Genomic DNA, 18,046 nt, shown 5'->3' on the forward strand with positions numbered 1-18,046 from the left:
TGAGGGTCTGTTGGGAACGTCTGGCTGAGCCCTCTGTCAGGGACATCTTCAACTCCCACCTCCGAGAGAGCTTCTCTCGGATCCCGGGGGAGGCGGGGGACATCGAGTCCGAGTGGACCATGTTCTCTGCCTCCATTGTCGACGCGGCGGCTCGAAGTTGTGGTCGCAAGATCTCCGGTGCCTGTCGTGGCGGCAATCCTAGAACACCGGAAGTACAGGATGCCGTCAGACTGAAGAAGGAGTCTTACCGGGCTATGTTGGCCGGTGGGACTCCTGACGCAGTAGATGGGTACCGGCAGGCCAAGCGAGCCGCGGCTCGGGCGGTCCTGGAGGCAAAAACTCGGGTCTGGGAGGAGTTCGGGGAGGCCATGGAGGAGGACTTTCGGTCGCCTCGAGGAAATTCTGGAGGACCGTTCGGCGCCTCAGAAGGGGGAAGCAGTACTCTGCCGGCACCGTTTATGGTGCTGGTGGGGAGCTGTTGACCTCGACTGGGGACATTGTCGGACGGTGGAAGGAATACTTCGAGGATCTCCTCAACCCGACTGACATGTCTTCCATTGAGGAAGCAGAGAGTGGGGGCTCGGAGGCGTGCTCATCCATCACCCAAGCCGAGGTCACCGAGGTGGTTCGTAAGCTCCTCGGTGGCAGGGCACCGGGGGTGGATGAGATTCGCCCTGAGTACCTCAAGTCTCTGGATGTCGTAGGGCTGTCTTGGTTGACACGCCTCTGCGACATCGCATGGAGGAAGGGGACAGTACCGCTGGAGTGGCAAACCGGGGTGGTGGTCCCTCTGTTTAAAAAGGGGGACCGGAGAGTGTGTTCCAACTACAGGGGGATCACACTTCTCAGCCTCCCCGGGAAAGTCTACTCCAGGGTACTGGAGAGGAGATTACGGCCGATAGTCGAACCTCGGATTCAGGAGGAACAATGCGGTTTTCGTCCCGGTCGTGGAACACTGGACCAGCTCTACACCCTCCGCAGGGTGCTCGAAGGTTCATGGGAATTTGCCCAACCAGTCTACATGTGCTTTGTGGATCTGGAGAAGGCATTTGACCGTGTCCCTCGTGCCATTCTGTGGGGGGTGCTGAGTGAATATGGAGTCCGGGGCCCTCTATTAAGGGCTGTCCGGTCTCTGTATGATCGAAGCAGGAGTCTGGTTCGCATTGCCGGCAGTAAGTCAGACTTGTTCCCAGTGCATGTTGGACTCCGGCAGGGCTGCCCTTTGTCACCGGTCCTGTTCATAATTTTTATGGACAGGATTTCTAGGCGCAGCCAGGGGCCGGAGGGGATCCGGTTTGGGGACCTCAGGATTTCATCTCTGCTTTTTGCAGATGATGTTGTCCTGTTGGCTTCGTCAGACCGGGACCTCCAGCATGTGCTGGGGCGGTTTGCGGCCGAGTGCAACGCGGCAGGGATGAGAATCAGCACCTCCAAGACCGAGGCCATGGTTCTCCATCGGAAAAGGGTGGCATGCCTTCTCCGGGTGGGTGGAGAAGTCCTGCCTCAGGTGGAGGAGTTCAAGTATCTCGGGATCTTGTTCACGAGTGAGGGAACAATGAAGCGTGAGATTGACAGACGGATCGGTGCAGCGTCCGCAGTTATGCGGTCGATGTACCGGACCGTCGTGGTGAAGAGGGAGCTGAGTCGAAAGGCGAAGCTCTCGATTTACCGGTCAATCTGCGCCCCTACCCTCACCTATGGTCATGAACTTTGGGTAGTGACCGAAAGGACAAGGTTGCGGATACAAGCGGCCGAGATGAGTTTACTCCGCAGGGTGGCTGGACGCTCCCTTAGAGATAGGGTGAGGAGTTCGGTCACCCGGGAGGAGCTCGGAGTCGAGCCGCTGCTCCTTCACATTGAGAGGAGTCAGCTGAGGTGGCTTGGGCATCTGTACCGGATGCCTCCTGGACGCCTCCCTAGGGAGGTGTTCCAGGCATGTCCCACCGGGAGGAGACCCCGGGGAAGACCCAGGACACGCTGGAGAGACTATGTCTCTCGGCTGGCCTGGGAACGCCTCGGACTCCCCCCGGAAGAGCTGGAGGAAGTGTCCTCAGCAGGGAAGTCTGGGCATCCCTGCTGAGCCTGCTGCCCCCGCGACCCGGCAACGGATGAAGCGGGAGAAGATGAGTGAGTGAGTGAGTGAGTAAGGTAACTTTTCTGATCAGTTATTCAGCAAGTGAATCTTCTACCTGAACAGCACTGTTCTCCCTCACCGTCATCACTTCCCGTCTGCTCTTCTTTCCAACTTGGCTTTGGTAGAGAGGATATTGTGGTGCATCTGTTACTGACATACGGATGTTAACAAGTAGCTGCAGGAACTATTAAACAGCAGTGACTTGTGCTTAAACAAAAGATATGTCTGTACATTAAACTGCATCTTGTCTGATGGTCATGAAACAGTGGCTCTTGTGTGACTGTACAAAGGGAAACCGCGCTGTGGATGTTGTAAATGTAAAGTCTTGGATGGAACCAGCATGATAACCAGTACAACTCTATATTCAGGAGAGAAGAGCAAAGGGCAGATAGACGAGAGCTGACAAACAGAACGTGTGACTCATCACGAACACACTGCTCTTCTATCGTGACCACATCATTGATTATTCAGAGACTACATATTAAAAGGGAAATACTGTACGTGTACATATAATGTCAATGATTGTCCATCCGTCTTCTCAGACCTTGTCTGCCTTCAGTTAAACCTGTTATTTCATTTACTTCTTCTTTTAGACTCTGAGAGAGAGGAGGAAGACCGGTGAGCCGGCAGATGGACAGACGGCAGAAAGGACGACAAAGAATAAGGTGGAAGACGAGGACGTTAGCTCGCCGTACAGCCGCTGCAACTCAGTGGACCTGGACAAGGTGTGTGTGTGTGTGTGTGTGTGTGTGTGTGTGTGTGTGTGTGTGGGTGTGTGTGGGTGTGTGTGTGTGTGTGTGTGTGTGTGTGTGTGTGTGTGTGTGTGTGTGTGTGTGTGTGTGTGTGTGTGTGTGTGTGTGTGTGTGTGTGTGTGTGTGTGTGTGTGTGTGTGTGTGTGTGTGTGTGTGTGTGTGTGTGTGTGTGCGCTGCCGATGAGGGATGACAGGGAGGTGAACAGCCATCAGGGTATTCACCCTGCTTCATCCATACCTGGCCATGTGTGTTTGTTTATGTGTGTGTGGACTCCAGAGTTCTCACACTGTGGGACAAGCAAACTACACACGGTGAACAAGGGAATACATTTCATACCCGCTTAATCAACTAACCAGTGCCCCAGCTCCTCGGTGGGAAGCGTGCCCTCGCAGGAGTGTGTTTTGCCAGCGTCCTCGGGAAGAAACCGCACAATCATGCTCACAGCAGCATGCATTCATTAATTTACATCATCATGTGATTGTGCAACTTGTGTTTCCATGTGCGGCATACCAGTTCCTGCACAGCACAATTGGATAATGACAGATTCAACCAGTCAGTCTTTGTTACTCTGTATCAGTGGCAGCTGTTCAGTAGAGGGGGCCATCAAATCAAGAGAAGAAAAAAAAAAAAAAAAAAAACAAGTTAGATGCAAACAATTATTAAAACAAGGTATTATTTCAGTTTGTGGGTGGCTGTCAATAGTAATATGGGGGGCAGTAGTCTAGTGGCAGCAGAGGTGGTCTTGGGTCTGGAGGTCCCAGGTTCAAGCCCCAGAATGGCAACCAAGATGAACCACCTTGGGCCCCTGAGCAAGGCCTTAACCCTAACTGCTCCATGGTGTGTGTCTCAGATGTAAGTCGCTTTGGATAAAAGTGTCTGCTAAATGACAGTAGTAGTAGTAATTCAATGTTGTTTATTTGGTTCCAAAATGTTTTTTATTTTATTTTATTTACTTCCACAAGTAAAGGGCGTCGGTCAAACAGAATCCAGTGTAAGCTCTGCAACATTTGATAAGCACGTGACCTGAGGATCTCTTTTAATGGGTTTGAATTAGATTCGTAAAGGGACGCAGTCGTGTGCGTCCCAGAAACTCAGTTATCAGCAACGAATCCGCGATCAGCATCGTGACGTAATCGTATGTTGTTTTTTTTATCTAATGTGATTGGACAATTAATTCCCTGTCTTTTTTAGAAAATCAAACTGAACTACACAAACCAGATTTTTGTTTTAAATAGGTTAAATAACACTTGGTTTTGAAATAATATTTGTTGATCAAATATCTGAAAGAAAGGAACGTTATCTTTTAAAATAATATAAAATGAGATGCAACAGCCTCGACCAGCCTCCTCGTGGACCACACCTCGGCTGCCTGTGTAGATCGTAGCTGCCCTGCCATGTGTGCATGTCTGTAGCGCTGCTCTGTGGTTGATGGGATTGACCTCTAAAACCCACAGTACGGTTGGGTTTCAGCGACTTGACAACTGTTACTCACGAGGTTTTTCTGTCACGACAGTCACATGCATCTGCAACTGCTCTGTGCTGGGCGTCTCAAAAGCACTTCCGCATTTGTAGTGTGTTGAAGCGGTCCTAGAGCAGTCTGAGGTGCTGGTTACCGTCGGTTCTGCTGGTGCTCTTCAGTGCGTTTCGGTGCTCGTTATGAGTAGGATGTGTTGTAAAAACACGGATGAACATTATTATTTATTTGGTCATTATTTCACCCAAAGAAACGGCTACCAAGTATAAATGTGTATAAATCCTTAAAATCCTTAATTTTAATGGACATAATTGACCTGCAGAAGTCAAAGGTTTGTCACAAATATAAATGTAATTTTGTTTTAAATGGTGCCATGTTTGTAAGTAACATGCATTTGTGGGAGGAGCAGCAGACCTGAGTGTGTGGGTTTTGCCCATGAGAGATTTGCAGAATCTACTCTTGTTTGGTGGATTGGATGATAGATGTTTGAAGAAACAACGCATATTGGCAATTTAACAATTGATCCATTTAACAAAAAGGGAGCCTCAGTAGGGTGTGGAAGAACCAAACACAGACACAGCAGCCTGGCTCCTCCCCCTCACGCTGGGGACCAGCCTGGGCTGTGGGACGACATCTCATTCTTCAACCAGCATTTGTCACAAGTGTCCAGTGGGGTTGATGTCAGGACTGCTGGCAGGTCCTCCCATCCTGTCCACTCCCAGATTCTGGAGGTCGTCTCTGATAAACCCGCTCTGTGGGGACGGGTGTTGTCATCTTGGAGGACAGAGTTCAGTCCCAGACTGTGGAGGTGTGGGATCGCCGCTGGTTGCAGAATCTCATCTGGATATCTCTCTGCATTGAGATTACCTCCAATGATAACAAGCCTCATTTCTCCAGTGAGGGAGACGCCGCCCCACACCCTCACACTGCCTCCACCAATGCAAGTTCCTTACAAATATGTTACCATTTAAAAGGGAAATAAACAGCTTTCCAACGGTATAAGATTTAATGCCAAGAAGAATTGTTACAACAAAGAAATAATCTACCAAACATGAATGTGCCTACTTTTTGTGCTAAATTTATATGTATACAAAGTATCCTTTGAGGGTTAAAAAATGCACAAAAACTTATTTTGCAGAATACCCCAAATCCTTTTGTTGTGGGTTGAGAATGATGCAGATGGAGGCTCGAATGCTCCCTTTAATAAATCGAGTAAGATCGTGTGTGTGTGTGTGTGTGTGTGTGTGTGTGTGTGTGTGTGTGTGTGTGTGTGTGTGTGTGTGTGTGTGTGTGTGTGTGTGTGTGTGTGTGTGTGTGTGTGTGTGTGTGTGTGTGTGTGTGTGTGTGTGTGTGTGTGTGTGTGTGTGTGTGTGTTGCTGCTGGAGCTGCCTGACACTCAGGAATCCGAAGCATGTCCTCTGTCTCTCATCATTCTGTCCTTTTTCACCTGTTCATTTCAAATTATGAAACCAGCATTTTAATCTTTCTCATGAAAGCAAGTATCATCATTTACTTTTTGAAGTTTATTTAAGGCTGAACAGCCTTAATAATATTCATCGTAAATCGATATAAAAAATTGGCAAATGATAACTTTCTACATCGTTTTACTACAGCGCCTCAGTCTTAAGTTGGTGTGATAATCGTTCAATCAAGTTTTTCAATTTTGTTTCAAGACACATATTTTTAGGAAGTTACTGCTCTTGTGCTTTTCTGAACCATGTGTCAAAGATGATTTCACTCTTTATTTTCTTCTGACTTTACACACCACGAAGATCTCCATCAGATACCAGATTCTGCAGCAGTCTGAGGAACAAGAAGACCAAGCGTTTCCCGTCATCAGCTCAGATGACGGGCAAGAAGGCAGCTGATTTCTGAACTGCTTTTCCCTCACTTCTTCATTTGCTTTTCTTTTTTTCTTGTTTAATGGGTTCAAAGTGAATAGGAGGAAATGGGGCATGTCTGCCTCAAGACAATAAGAACCATAATGGAGCAGTGTTACATCTGTGGTTTTGTCTTCATTTTTTTTTAAGATGCAATAAAAGTAATTATAAATGCTTATAAATGAGGTTAGAAAATACAGAAAACCCAACTCTTTAGAATTCTGACTGAAGTGAAGTGTGTGAAAGTGGTGCAAGAATATTTAGTACCTCACTATCATGAAGATACAAAGAATCCAATTTTAATATTATTATCATCATAATAATTATTTTTATTTATTTTATCAAGGGAACAAAGCTGAAAACCAACACTAATCTTCACACCTTCATAAGAAACTATACTTAGCTCTTTAGGACGTGGTCTTCTCTGGGCCGGAGCTCCTTTAAGAGTGACGGAAGTGACCTGAAAAAGTGTTTCATGGAGTCAGAATCTGGAGTCCATCTCAGAATAATAACTGATGCATGAAAAAAAGGCCAGCATTTGTGGTGGCATATGGGTGCATTTGTTCACTTGCACATCAAGCAATATAGTGCCATCCAGTGGACCTTCAGAGGATGTCTGTTTGAGGGCGTTTGTTGTGTATTTCAACAAGAGAAAGCACATTCTGCCAGTTGTACATCAGTGTGTGAGCTGAACAGGCCGGTCTGCAGTCCAGATCTGTTGCACACTGAACACACGTGGGGTGTTATGAAATGAAAAATGTGTTAAACGATGTCACAGCCCGTTGAAAAGCTGCAATCCTGTATCAACCGAGATCGGTGCAATACTTTGCTTCAGAACAGCAGCAGTTGGTTTCCTCAGACTCCAAACTTTTCTAGAGTTGCTAATAGCTGTTATAATGCAACACTATCCTACATTGAAACTTGATATCGTAATCGGAAATGTACACATTGTTCTAACCGTTTTGTCAACAACATTGCAATTATAAGGGCAGAACCAGAAAATTGCATTATTTGACCCCATTAAATAGAAAGCACTTTTAACTGGTTTGAGAAGTGCAGCAAAGATCCTACGAACCGGATTTCTTTTTGATATCAGTGTTTGCTGGAGATACAATCTGATATAGTTTCATTGTCTCAAGTGCATTTCATATTTTGAGTTCAGTGAGGTCCGATCAGCGTTGTCAGGATATGAAGATGACCAGTTTGACCATAGAAACGTAGACATGTAGTTCAAAAGTAGGGAGCTCATTATCACATTTCTGTAGACGGTTCCTCGTCTCTGCTGGAGGTTCACAGCTTGTGGGTAAATTATGCATTACTAACAAAGAACTCCTGCAAATTCAGATCAGTAGTTTCAGTTGGTTTATGGGTAATGGCAATTTGGAAAACAAAGAAGAGAACGTGGGAAAAAAATTCTGTATGCCATTTCTTAATTCCTGTACTTTCTCTGAAGTGACCACAGCAAATCTGACGATGTGAAATAGCTACATTGTTGAATTAGTTTATATTGGCAGTTCTGGACCAAATGTGAACAATCTGCATTCATGATTATTAAATGAAGCTCGAATAAATTCAGCATTTGGAAACTGTAAATTGTAAATGTCCTGAGTTGATGATGGATGTTGCAACATAGAGCTTTATGGTGCATCGTTCCAGAGGCGTTTTTACAACTGAACAAAAGTGTTGGCTTTTTCTTGTAAAGTAAGTACGACAATTAATCCATATATAATTTTTACGACAAGAAGTTGGTTTGAAGCAAACCTTTAAAAGTGCAAGTGCAGATGGCCTGAAGTGTGTGTTTCCTGGTTTGATCAGAATTGAATGTTGGGACGGTCTTTAGTTCTCTGCTGCCACCTACTGGAGAGGAAAACCCTCCTTGTTTGCTGAAACGGTTGCTTTCTGTGCCTTTTTCCTTATCAAATGTCTTATCTTTTGTATATCTGCAGGATTTGGTGGACTGGCGGAAGCCCCTGGCTTGGCAGGTGGGTCATCTGGGAGAAAAATACGATGCGTGGGTTCATCAGCCAGTCGACAGACCTATCAGACTGTTTGGAAACCCCTTCATGGAAGCCAGCACCAAAACTTCCTGGTAACTAAACAAATATCTTTCTTTTATCTGGAAAAAAATGACTATGTAAGTGTGGTAAAAGGTAGTTTATCGGATCAGGCTGAAATATTTGGTCTACTGAGAATATTAAACACACATTTAGACACACATGAAGTTTTCTTGTAACAATGTGTGCATTTCCTAAATAACAGAGATGGGTAAAGTGAAAAATGTTATCTAACCTCAAAAATGTAAGCAATTAAGTTAATGAACAGAACAAATAAACTAACAAATAAACACATTTTCAGTTTCTGATATGGGAAATGCAACACTTTGAAAGCTTGAACCTTTCTCTTTTATTGTGAATTATCAAGAAAATGAAAATTGGCCAAGTGTATTGAGACGTAAGACATCATACAAATCCCATCAGGCCTGGACCGAAACTTTGGTGAAAACTAAGCAAGTATGCTCAGAGACGGCCTGAAATGCTCAGGACTGTGTCACAGACTGAGAATATACAGCATGTGCAACTTTAACAAAGTTCATTTATAAATAAGTGCAACTTTGTGCAGAAGCAGTGCTAAATACTCAAAAGAAAAAAATAAATGTTGTTATTGTTTTGTCTTTTTAATTCCATGTGGCCATGATTTAACACATTTATTCATAAAAAAAAGAAAGAGGAGTTTTTTCTTTTAATGAAAACATTCATCTGAATGAGATATAAGGAAATGTGATAAGAAACATTTATGGTGAGTGGTTTCATAAGTCTTTTTTGGAGCTCATAAACTAGAGGATATTATTTTGTCTCCGTCCCATCTATTGAGTTCACATATTACAATGCAAATAAAATGTGATTTTAAAACTGTCCTCGTGAGCGGAGCAGTGACTGTGATGCTTCCTGCAGGTACTGGGTTCTGGTGGTGTGGCTTCCTGTTGTCTTTTACTTCTGCTGGTATTGCTACACCACTCTGGCCAAGGGCACCACAAGGATTGTACTTTTTGCAGGTAACACACACCTGTGCATGAATGCACACGCACGTACAGTAGCAGCACCCGAGTGTCTTGCATCTTTCCACATAGACGCTGTGATTGTCCCCCCAACCACATGATGCAGCATGGAATCTCCAGCGCTTTCAGCATGAGCCATTATGTGCATGTGTGTGTGCTCCCAGATCTCTCCGTCCCGATTCACAAGTACATGTTCCCGGTGTTCTTCATGCTGGGCTGGATCTTGTGGTCGTTCATCGAGTACTGCATCCACCGTTTTGTCTTCCACATGAAACCGCCAGCTCATAACTACTACCTCATCATGCTGCACTTCCTCCTGCATGGACAGCACCACAAGGTACTGACGGCCCACCTCCAGAAGCCCAGCGCTGGGCAGGCGTCTCACTCAAAGATGACCTGTGTCTCCAGTCACGTTGTCCTTTATGATACAAAATAGTTTATATAAGTAAAAGGAACATTTTAAATAACCGTAGCAGACCCTTGTCTGTTCTGAAGAAACTTCATGTACATGAACAAACTTGAACCTGTCAGATAGATATGATTTAAACCAACGTAGAGCTGTCCCTTTAATCCCAACAACATGCTCTAACCTGTGCAGTAAAATGCTGATCTACAAGCAGCACTGAGGTCCAGTAGAACCAGTATGGACACTAATCCCTTATCTGAGGTCCAGTAGAACCAGTATGGACACTAATCCCTTATCTGAGGTCCAGTAGAACCAGTATGGACACTAACCCCTTATCTGAGGCCATAAGAAGGTCATTCGTGACTCAAACCAGTGCTGTCTCTGCGCTATGATGCATCCTGAACCCTGACTGAAAGACTTCAAACAGATCATTTCTATACAAATAGTCACATAACTGACTTTCAAATACCTTTTCCAGAAATTTAGATACAAATGGAAGATTGGAAATTGGTCTATAATTAGCTAAGATGTCTGGGTCAAGAGAAGGTTTTTTAAGTAACGGTTTAATTACTGCAACTTTAAAAACCTGTGGTACACAAGTTAAGTTAAGTTTAGGGATAAGTTGATCTGGTCCAGTATTGTCGTGCCAATAGGAGAAAGATCATTTTTAAATAATAATAGAGTTGGGATGGCGTGTAACATACACGTGGTTGATTTAGCTTTATTGACGCAGAGCAGAAGTACATTTTTTTTATGTAGACCTGTCATAAAAACAGCTATACTAGTTATCCACGAGTCCCAAAGGCAGCGTAGACTTTGCAGTGGTCACTTTGCGTTTGAAAATGTAAAACTGATCACATCTGATAAATATGACACATATTAAGTGCACATAATTATGCACGCAGATCTTCCTTTTTTATAAACACGGAGCTTCTGAATGACGTATATCAGGTAATGTGGATACTTTGGTTGATAAGAATATTGTAAAAATCTTGTAATTTATCAACATATTTAATAAGATATTTAGTGATGATGAGCACAGTTGAAGCTGACACTTTGATTTTTGAAGATGGAGTTAGTTGTCTCACCTCACCACGCTAGTGCGTCAATAGCAGGTGTGTTACCTGTGAAATGTGGCCGATTGTAAAATATTCTTTTAATGGTTTTCCTTGAGCCTAATATGAAACTCTGATTTCCACCGAGGTGCTGAGTTAGGTCAGATAGGGAGAGCAGAAACACCAACATCAAGCATTTTCTACAAGTTTTTGTTAAAGCTATGAAGAGTTAGATAGTTTTATCATTTAAGTATTTAATTCTTGACTTAAAGGTATTGTGACATCATTTTTAACATGCTTTTAACACTATTAAAAGTCTTGGCCAACATCCCTCAAATGTGTCTAAAAGAGTGTAACAAGAAAAACTTCACTCTAGTACTCCATTCCTGGTTTTTTATGACAGTGTTTTTTTGCGCCGTGAAAAACGCTTCCTTTTCTCCCTTTCCTGTCAATCATTGCCCCGCTCCTCCTCCAAACCTCCTCCAACCCAGCCATACGCTCACAGCGGCGTCGGAGAGTTAAGCCGGGAGCGACAGGCGAAGCATGCACGGAAAAGCAGCAGTCCACAGCAAACAATCATAAAAATACCTTATCTTAAGTCCAGTCAGTGGCCGCGGGTCTTCTTAGCAGTTTTCCTCCGGTGATTAGAACAAAAGAGGCTCTAAACAGCTCCGTGTTAAGCCTGATTTATGGTTCCGCGTTAAATCGACGCAGAGCGTACGCCGTAGGGGTAAGCGTACGGTGCGCGTCGCCGCGTAACCCTACGCCGTAGGTTCTGCGTCGGTGTAACGCGGAACCATAAATCAGCCTTTATGGTGCGCTGGAGAGGAGCGGAGGCAGGGAGCTGGGTGGAGGGGGCGGTGATTTAGCGGGCCGTTACGTAACGGCCCGCCACCAAACCAGGTGCGCCGTTTTTGCACAGTTATGCGGAAAATCCCAGAAAGCACACAATACACTGAATGTTAAAAGTTCGTTGTTTTTTGGGTGTAATTGATGTCAAAACACCCAACAAAACACAAAAAATCAAGAAAAATTTGTTTTTCATGTCACAATACCTTTAACACGAATTTCAGAAAAGATATCAAATGTAAGTTAATAAAATAAGTAATTATATAGTATAGTACATTATAAAATCTGAATTATCCTGCTTGTACTTACTTGTGTACAAATGTGCACAAATGTCAAACTAATTTCAAAGAAACACCGAATTATGAACTTAAAATAAGTGAAAATGCTAAACCAATGTAAAGCCGGTGTCAAATTCTTCCCGGTTAATTAAAAAATATTCATGTGAGTTGCTTAACTGTGGTTTAACCTCCAGTTCTCCCAGTAGTTCCCCTGCCAACTTTACAACATTCACTTTATTAAAGTGTTTTATATGCTACAGCACCAGAAAGATTGGTCTTAATTGCAAGTTTATTTCTGAGTTCAGAACAGGAATATTTCATCTCAAAGGGAATGATTTTGTTGCAACATAAATCAAGATGAAGGGACGGCCGGGTGGACGAATGGATGGATGGCACTTGACAAACTGAAAATAGAAAGTTTAGCAGAAAAGATGGAAATGAACAAACATATCCAACAGAAACATTCAAATCAGTCTTTGATAATCCTTAAATTAATGTTTGTGCAAAGGATTAATGATAAGGATCAGGGCATTAAATATATTTAGACATTGAAATGATATCCTGATGTTGATGCCAACCACTATTTTAGGGTAATTGAAGCCTTGTGTCACTTCTCTCCCCAGTCTCCATTCGATGGCTCTCGCCTGGTCTTCCCTCCTGGCATCGCCGCCATAGTGGTGGGCGTCTTCTACGCTGTCCTCAGAAACATGCTCCCAGAGATTCTGGCGGCATCCGTGTTTGCCGGAGGGCTGTGCGGCTACGTGGTGTACGACATGATCCACTACTACCTTCACTACGGCTCGCCGAAGAAAGGCTCGTACCTGTACGGGCTGAAGGCCTACCACGTCAAACACCACTTTGAGCACCAGAGATCAGGTGAGCGCGGGGTGATCGGCGCACGCCTTCTTTAAATCATCCTTCACTTTGGTAAAGTTACTCATGTGACGTGATCTCGCCCCCCTCCACAGGCTTTGGGATCACCAGCACATTCTGGGACCACCCCTTCAACACGGTCATCCCTGATGAGAAATTTTAACGCAGAAGCCGCTCACCTGAAGGACGATGGGACTTTTCAGCAACCAGCCCCAATGTTTTTACCACTTCGGCTCCTCCTCTGTTTCTCTCTTTTATTTTTCCAGCTCTGCTGCTGCATTTTCCACCGACAAATGGGATAGTGTGGGAGCTAATCTATCAATATTCAGTGTAACAAATTAACCAGGAGCACAATAGCCTCTTCAGCTCAGTCAAATGAGTATGTTGACCAGCCTGCATCATTTCCTCATTTCCACACAGCTGCAAGGCCATTTAGGGTCATCGTTTAAAGAGCAAACTGATGCTTCACCTCACTGGGCCCCACAGCCAAACCCTTCACCTGACCTCCAGTCACACACCTGCAGTTAGCAGGCGGGCCAGGGAAAGGGCACATTCATGAGCAAACGTTTTGTGTTTTCGTTGTTTTAAGGAAATGATATGACTCGGCTACAGTTGTAGTCGCCTGTGAAGCGCAACTAAAATACCCAGAAATAATGTTTGATAAACATTCTAACACAGTCACATACTGTAAATTCATGTGCATCAATGCAAAAGCACACCATCAGAGAGGGGAAAGGAAGTGACAGATGGCAGGTGAACGTGGAGAATGGAGGGAGGAGAAGGTGACCAAAGTGTGTGAGCGTCAGAGTGCCTCTCTGGGAGCCAACTCAGGAAAAAACCTTGGTTCCTCCCTTGCACTGTCCGCAGCTTTAAAGCTCCCTCCATCCTGTCTGGACTCTCTGTAGACGATTTTCAAGCATCTGTGAACAGAAAACTTTAGTTTTCAGATAATTGGATGTCGCTGAGATTAATTTCGCAGCATACCTTTAATTTATGGATCACAAGCATAGCTACGAGAGAGGTTTACTGCAGTGCAGTTTGTTCAGTCCAGGTCCTCAGAAACCACCACCTCCTTATTTTTATTTTGTTATACGTTTCCCTCGGAAACCCGGACTGAAGAGCACAGCTGTAGTGTGCTGCATGGGATGTTTTGTTGATGTAAATCAGAGTTACAAATGTTCAAAGCCAATATGCACATATATCTTTTGCAAGTCTGTTGTAATATTTCCTGTTTCCCTTTTAACCCCGTTTATGATTAATCAAGGTTTAAAAAAAAAAACAAAAAAAACATGTACTTATATATTCTTAAGACGCTTTGTACAGAAGTGGAATTGCTTAACTTGCACGAGCTCTGTGCTGTCAGTGAGAGGGTGATATGAGGGCGTATGCAGAGTGATAACTTGATGTGTTTAGACTGAGAGAAGGATGTTGTCGAGGTGACAGAGACAAAGCCGAAGGCATGAAACCAGGCACTCAGATTTCCTGCTGTGGGGATCTCTGTGTCACTGAAACTCTTACCGTCCTCACCTTACTCTGGACGGACCCCCAGGTATCATCCGCTGGTTTGTGAAGTGACTTGAATTAGTCATTTTGCCACTTTTTATGGCAATTGCACATCAGCTTCATGCTTGACAGCGGATGACTACCATATCCTTTTTTTCTACAGTCTATTCTCTGAAGGGATATTTAGTTTTTTAATGTTAGAGGTTCCAGCTTTTGGCCGTATCGCTGTTTAGTTAACAGCACTGGTTTCTTTGGCCCAGCAGATCCCTGCAGAGGATGACGATCAATGAACTATCCGACTCGACAGCAGGCGATCTTGGCAGCAACTGGCCGATCCTTAGCATGTCTCCTCTAAACACCCGACAACAGCGCCGATAACTCAAGCAGAACAAAATTAATTTAATCCCTTTTCTTACACAGCAAAGAGAGAGAATTTGTCGTTCCGCCTTTTCTAACTTCAAAAAAAGATTCCCTTTTATGTAAATGAGCATGCACCTTTGGATAAAAGCCCACGATTGTAATCCCACAGCTTCCAGTTTATACAAAGTAAAGGCAGCAATATTAATTAAGTTATAAGGTAAATGTTATAAGGGCTGTGTGACTTAAACTGTCTCTAATAACACATGGATGAGCTGTAACTGAATTCACCAAAATGTGTCATTTTGTCTTCAGATGCTCTTTAACTGAAGACCATAATGCTGTTTTATGCTGCTCAGAGAAAAGATTGTTACAAATGTTTAATACGTAAGGAAGATAAAAATCAATTTATCCCAGAGAGGAATTTTCTAAAAAAAAAAAAAAAAAAAAAAAAAAAACAGGATTAAAAAAACGTATTTCAAGGATTTTAGTGATGATGACCAATCAAGTGATGGGGACGAGTGTAACAGTATGACAGAACTGAATGAAATATGAGACATGCAGATCTTATTTATGTATATTTATGTGGTAAATATGAAAGCAACAGCTTGTAAGCTTTGATTCTCACTCTGCTAAAAAATGCAACATAAAATATTATATTTCTTAAATCTGTTTACTTTAATACCGTAACTTTTATTTTAGAGTTTAACATTTCTATGCAATTGTCAACCTGTTTGTAAATAAATGTCAGTATATTTCTGAGGATGCTCTGTCTTGTGATTTGATTTGATTTGGTTTATTTTTGCTACACCCCACAGACCAAACAATGTTGAGTTTTTATTGACAAAGGAAGACATGTTCACTTTGTACCTTTTATTCTTTATGTCAATTTCTGTATGTGTCTGAATTCGATCTGTAACAAAGCTGGAACCAAATGGAAAGTCAGTTTAAAAAGTATTCCACACTCTGAACCCCCAATATGTCATGTTTCCTCATCATTTCATGGGCTAATATGCATATGTTGATGCATGTCATGACTGCAGCACATACCAGATAATGAGACAGTATTGCTTTTATAACTTAATAAACTTGCCATTCCTTTTACTAAACATAAAGGTAGCATAAATGATTTCTGAAGCATGTCACCTTTGTTGATATACATTATATTGCCAAAAGTATCCGCTCACCTGCCTTAAATCACATATGAAGTTAAAATGACATCCCACTCTTAATCCGTAGAGTTTATTATGACGTTGGTCCATCCTTTACAGCTTTAACAGCTTCAGCTCCTGTGGGAAGGCTGTCCACCAGGTTCAGGGGTGTGTTTATGGGGATTGTTGACCGTTCTTCCAGAAGTGCATCTGTGAGGTCACAGACTGATGTTGGACCAGAAGGCCCGGCTCTCAGTCTCTGCTCTAATTCATCCTAAAGGTGTTGTATCGGGTCGAGGTCAGGACTCTGTCAAGTACAGTCCATCCACACCAGACTCTCCCATCCATGTCTTTATGGACCTTAGTTCGTCTACTGGTGCACAGTCATGTTGGAAGAGGGAGGGCCGGCTCCAAACTGCTGCCACAAAGTTAGGAGCATGAAATTGTCCAAAATGTCTTGGGATGCTGAAGCATTCAGAGTTCCTTTACAGTAGCTCAGTGGTTCCCAAACCTTTTTTGCCAGGCCCCCCTTTTGTATGTAACAGAATATTCGAGCCCCCCCCCGACCCCGACACACATCTTCTGCATTCAAATGCGACTGCAATTTATTTCCTATATTGAACATATGTGCTAAAAAACTGTCCATCTCTGTAAAAATAGATTTTCAACCTGACCAGCTCACAGAGATTGAAACAACAACAATACAAACAACAGCCAAAATCTGAACATTTACCCTAAAAAAATGACACCTTTAATCCCCACATTTTTTCAGTGATGTGAGTGGGCTTGCTTCATGTGTGCAACACATTTCTTTTTTTTCCTTTTTACTGTACAACAGTATGCATTACTTTCAACATATTTTTTTCCAAAAATAACCAGCTCCCTGAGGAAAAAAACCCAGCAGCAACAGCTAAACAAATAATCAAAATTTCAACAATTGCTCTGCAAAAATGCCAGCTTTAATCCCCACACCTTTTCAGTGAGTGGGGTGGGCTGGTTCATATTACAGATCCTCTTAAACTGGGGTTGCAGGTGAGAGATTCCCACATGCATCTACCTTCCATGCGCGCCGGGTAGTTGTGTGGCCTGAAGCAGCAGGTCCCCGGTTAGATTCCTGGAGCAGCAGGTCCCCGGTTAGATTCCTGAAGCAGCAGGTCCCCGGTTAGATTCCCGCCGGCCACACCATTACTTCATGTCATTCCCCTTCTCTCTTCCCGCTATTTCCTCTCTCTCTCTCTCTCTCTCTCTCTCTCTCTCTCTCTCTCTCTCTCTCTCTCTCTCTCTCTCTCTCTCTTTCTCTCACTGTCTGCACATATGTATTGAGGGCAAAATCTTGAAATAAAAAATCTTAAAGAAAAAAAAAAAAATGAATCTACCTTCCAACCTCGCCGTGCCCCCCCTGCAATAGCGCCGCGGCCCCCCTAGGGGGCGCGACCCCCAGTTTGGGAACCCCTGCTTTAGCTGGACCTAAGGGATGAACACAGGCCCTGGAAAACAACCCCACACCATAACCCCCCCTCCACCAAACTTTACACTTGGCACAGTACAGTCAGACAAGTACCGTTCTCTAGAGTCCAGTGGGGGCGTGATTTACATCACTGCACTTGGTGATGTACGGCTTGGATGCAGCTGCTCGGCCTTGGAAGCCATCCCATGAAACTCTCTGTGGACTGTTCTTGAGCTGATCTGAAGGCCACATGAAGTTTAGAGGTCTGTAGCGACTGACTCTGCAGAAAGTTGGCAACCTCTTCACACTAAGCACCTCAGCATCTGCTGACCCGCTCCGTCAGTTTACGTGGCCTACCACTTGGTGGCTGAGTTGCTTTTGTTCCCAAACACTTTCATGTTCTCATAATACAGTTGACAGTGGAATATTTAGGGAGCGAGAGGATTTGTTGCACAGCACTATCACAGATCAATGCTGGAATTCTCGGAGCTCCTGAGAGTGACCCATCCTTTCACTAATAGTTCTGCATGGCCAGGTGATAGATTTTATTAACTGTGACCATGAACGTGATTGGGACACCTGGTTCTGATTATGGGATGGGTGAGTGAATACTTTTGGTAATATAATGTAGTAACAATATACAGAGAGCTAGCTCCTCCCTCCCCAGGACAAAATACTCCTTCCTGAACTCGCTAAAGCATCTCCTCTCTCCCTCGCCTCATATGTAGAAGGGGTGCAAAAGAATAAAACTATATTCACAAGATGGTCAGCCAGTGGACAATAATAAAAGCCTTAAACTGAAGTCTCTGTTTAACTGAAAGCCAGCACAAG

General features: G+C 43.9%; 1 protein-coding gene across 1 annotated transcript in view; it reads left to right on the forward strand.

Moving 5' to 3' along the window:
- fa2h (fatty acid 2-hydroxylase) overlaps positions 1–14,688 on the forward strand; it is a 42,518-nt gene extending 27,830 nt beyond the window's left edge. The window contains exons 2-7 of the mRNA XM_061721159.1: positions 2,728–2,859; positions 8,188–8,330; positions 9,193–9,293; positions 9,461–9,633; positions 12,508–12,760; positions 12,853–14,688. Of these exons, the coding sequence (XP_061577143.1) occupies positions 2,728–2,859; positions 8,188–8,330; positions 9,193–9,293; positions 9,461–9,633; positions 12,508–12,760; positions 12,853–12,920 (870 nt within the window). The 3' untranslated portion in view covers positions 12,921–14,688. The remainder of the gene's footprint in view (positions 1–2,727; positions 2,860–8,187; positions 8,331–9,192; positions 9,294–9,460; positions 9,634–12,507; positions 12,761–12,852) is intronic.
- The last annotated feature ends 3,358 nt before the right edge of the window (positions 14,689–18,046 follow it).

Source organism: Cololabis saira, chromosome 5 (genome assembly GCF_033807715.1).
Source record: "Cololabis saira isolate AMF1-May2022 chromosome 5, fColSai1.1, whole genome shotgun sequence".
NCBI lineage: Eukaryota > Metazoa > Chordata > Actinopteri > Beloniformes > Belonidae > Cololabis > Cololabis saira.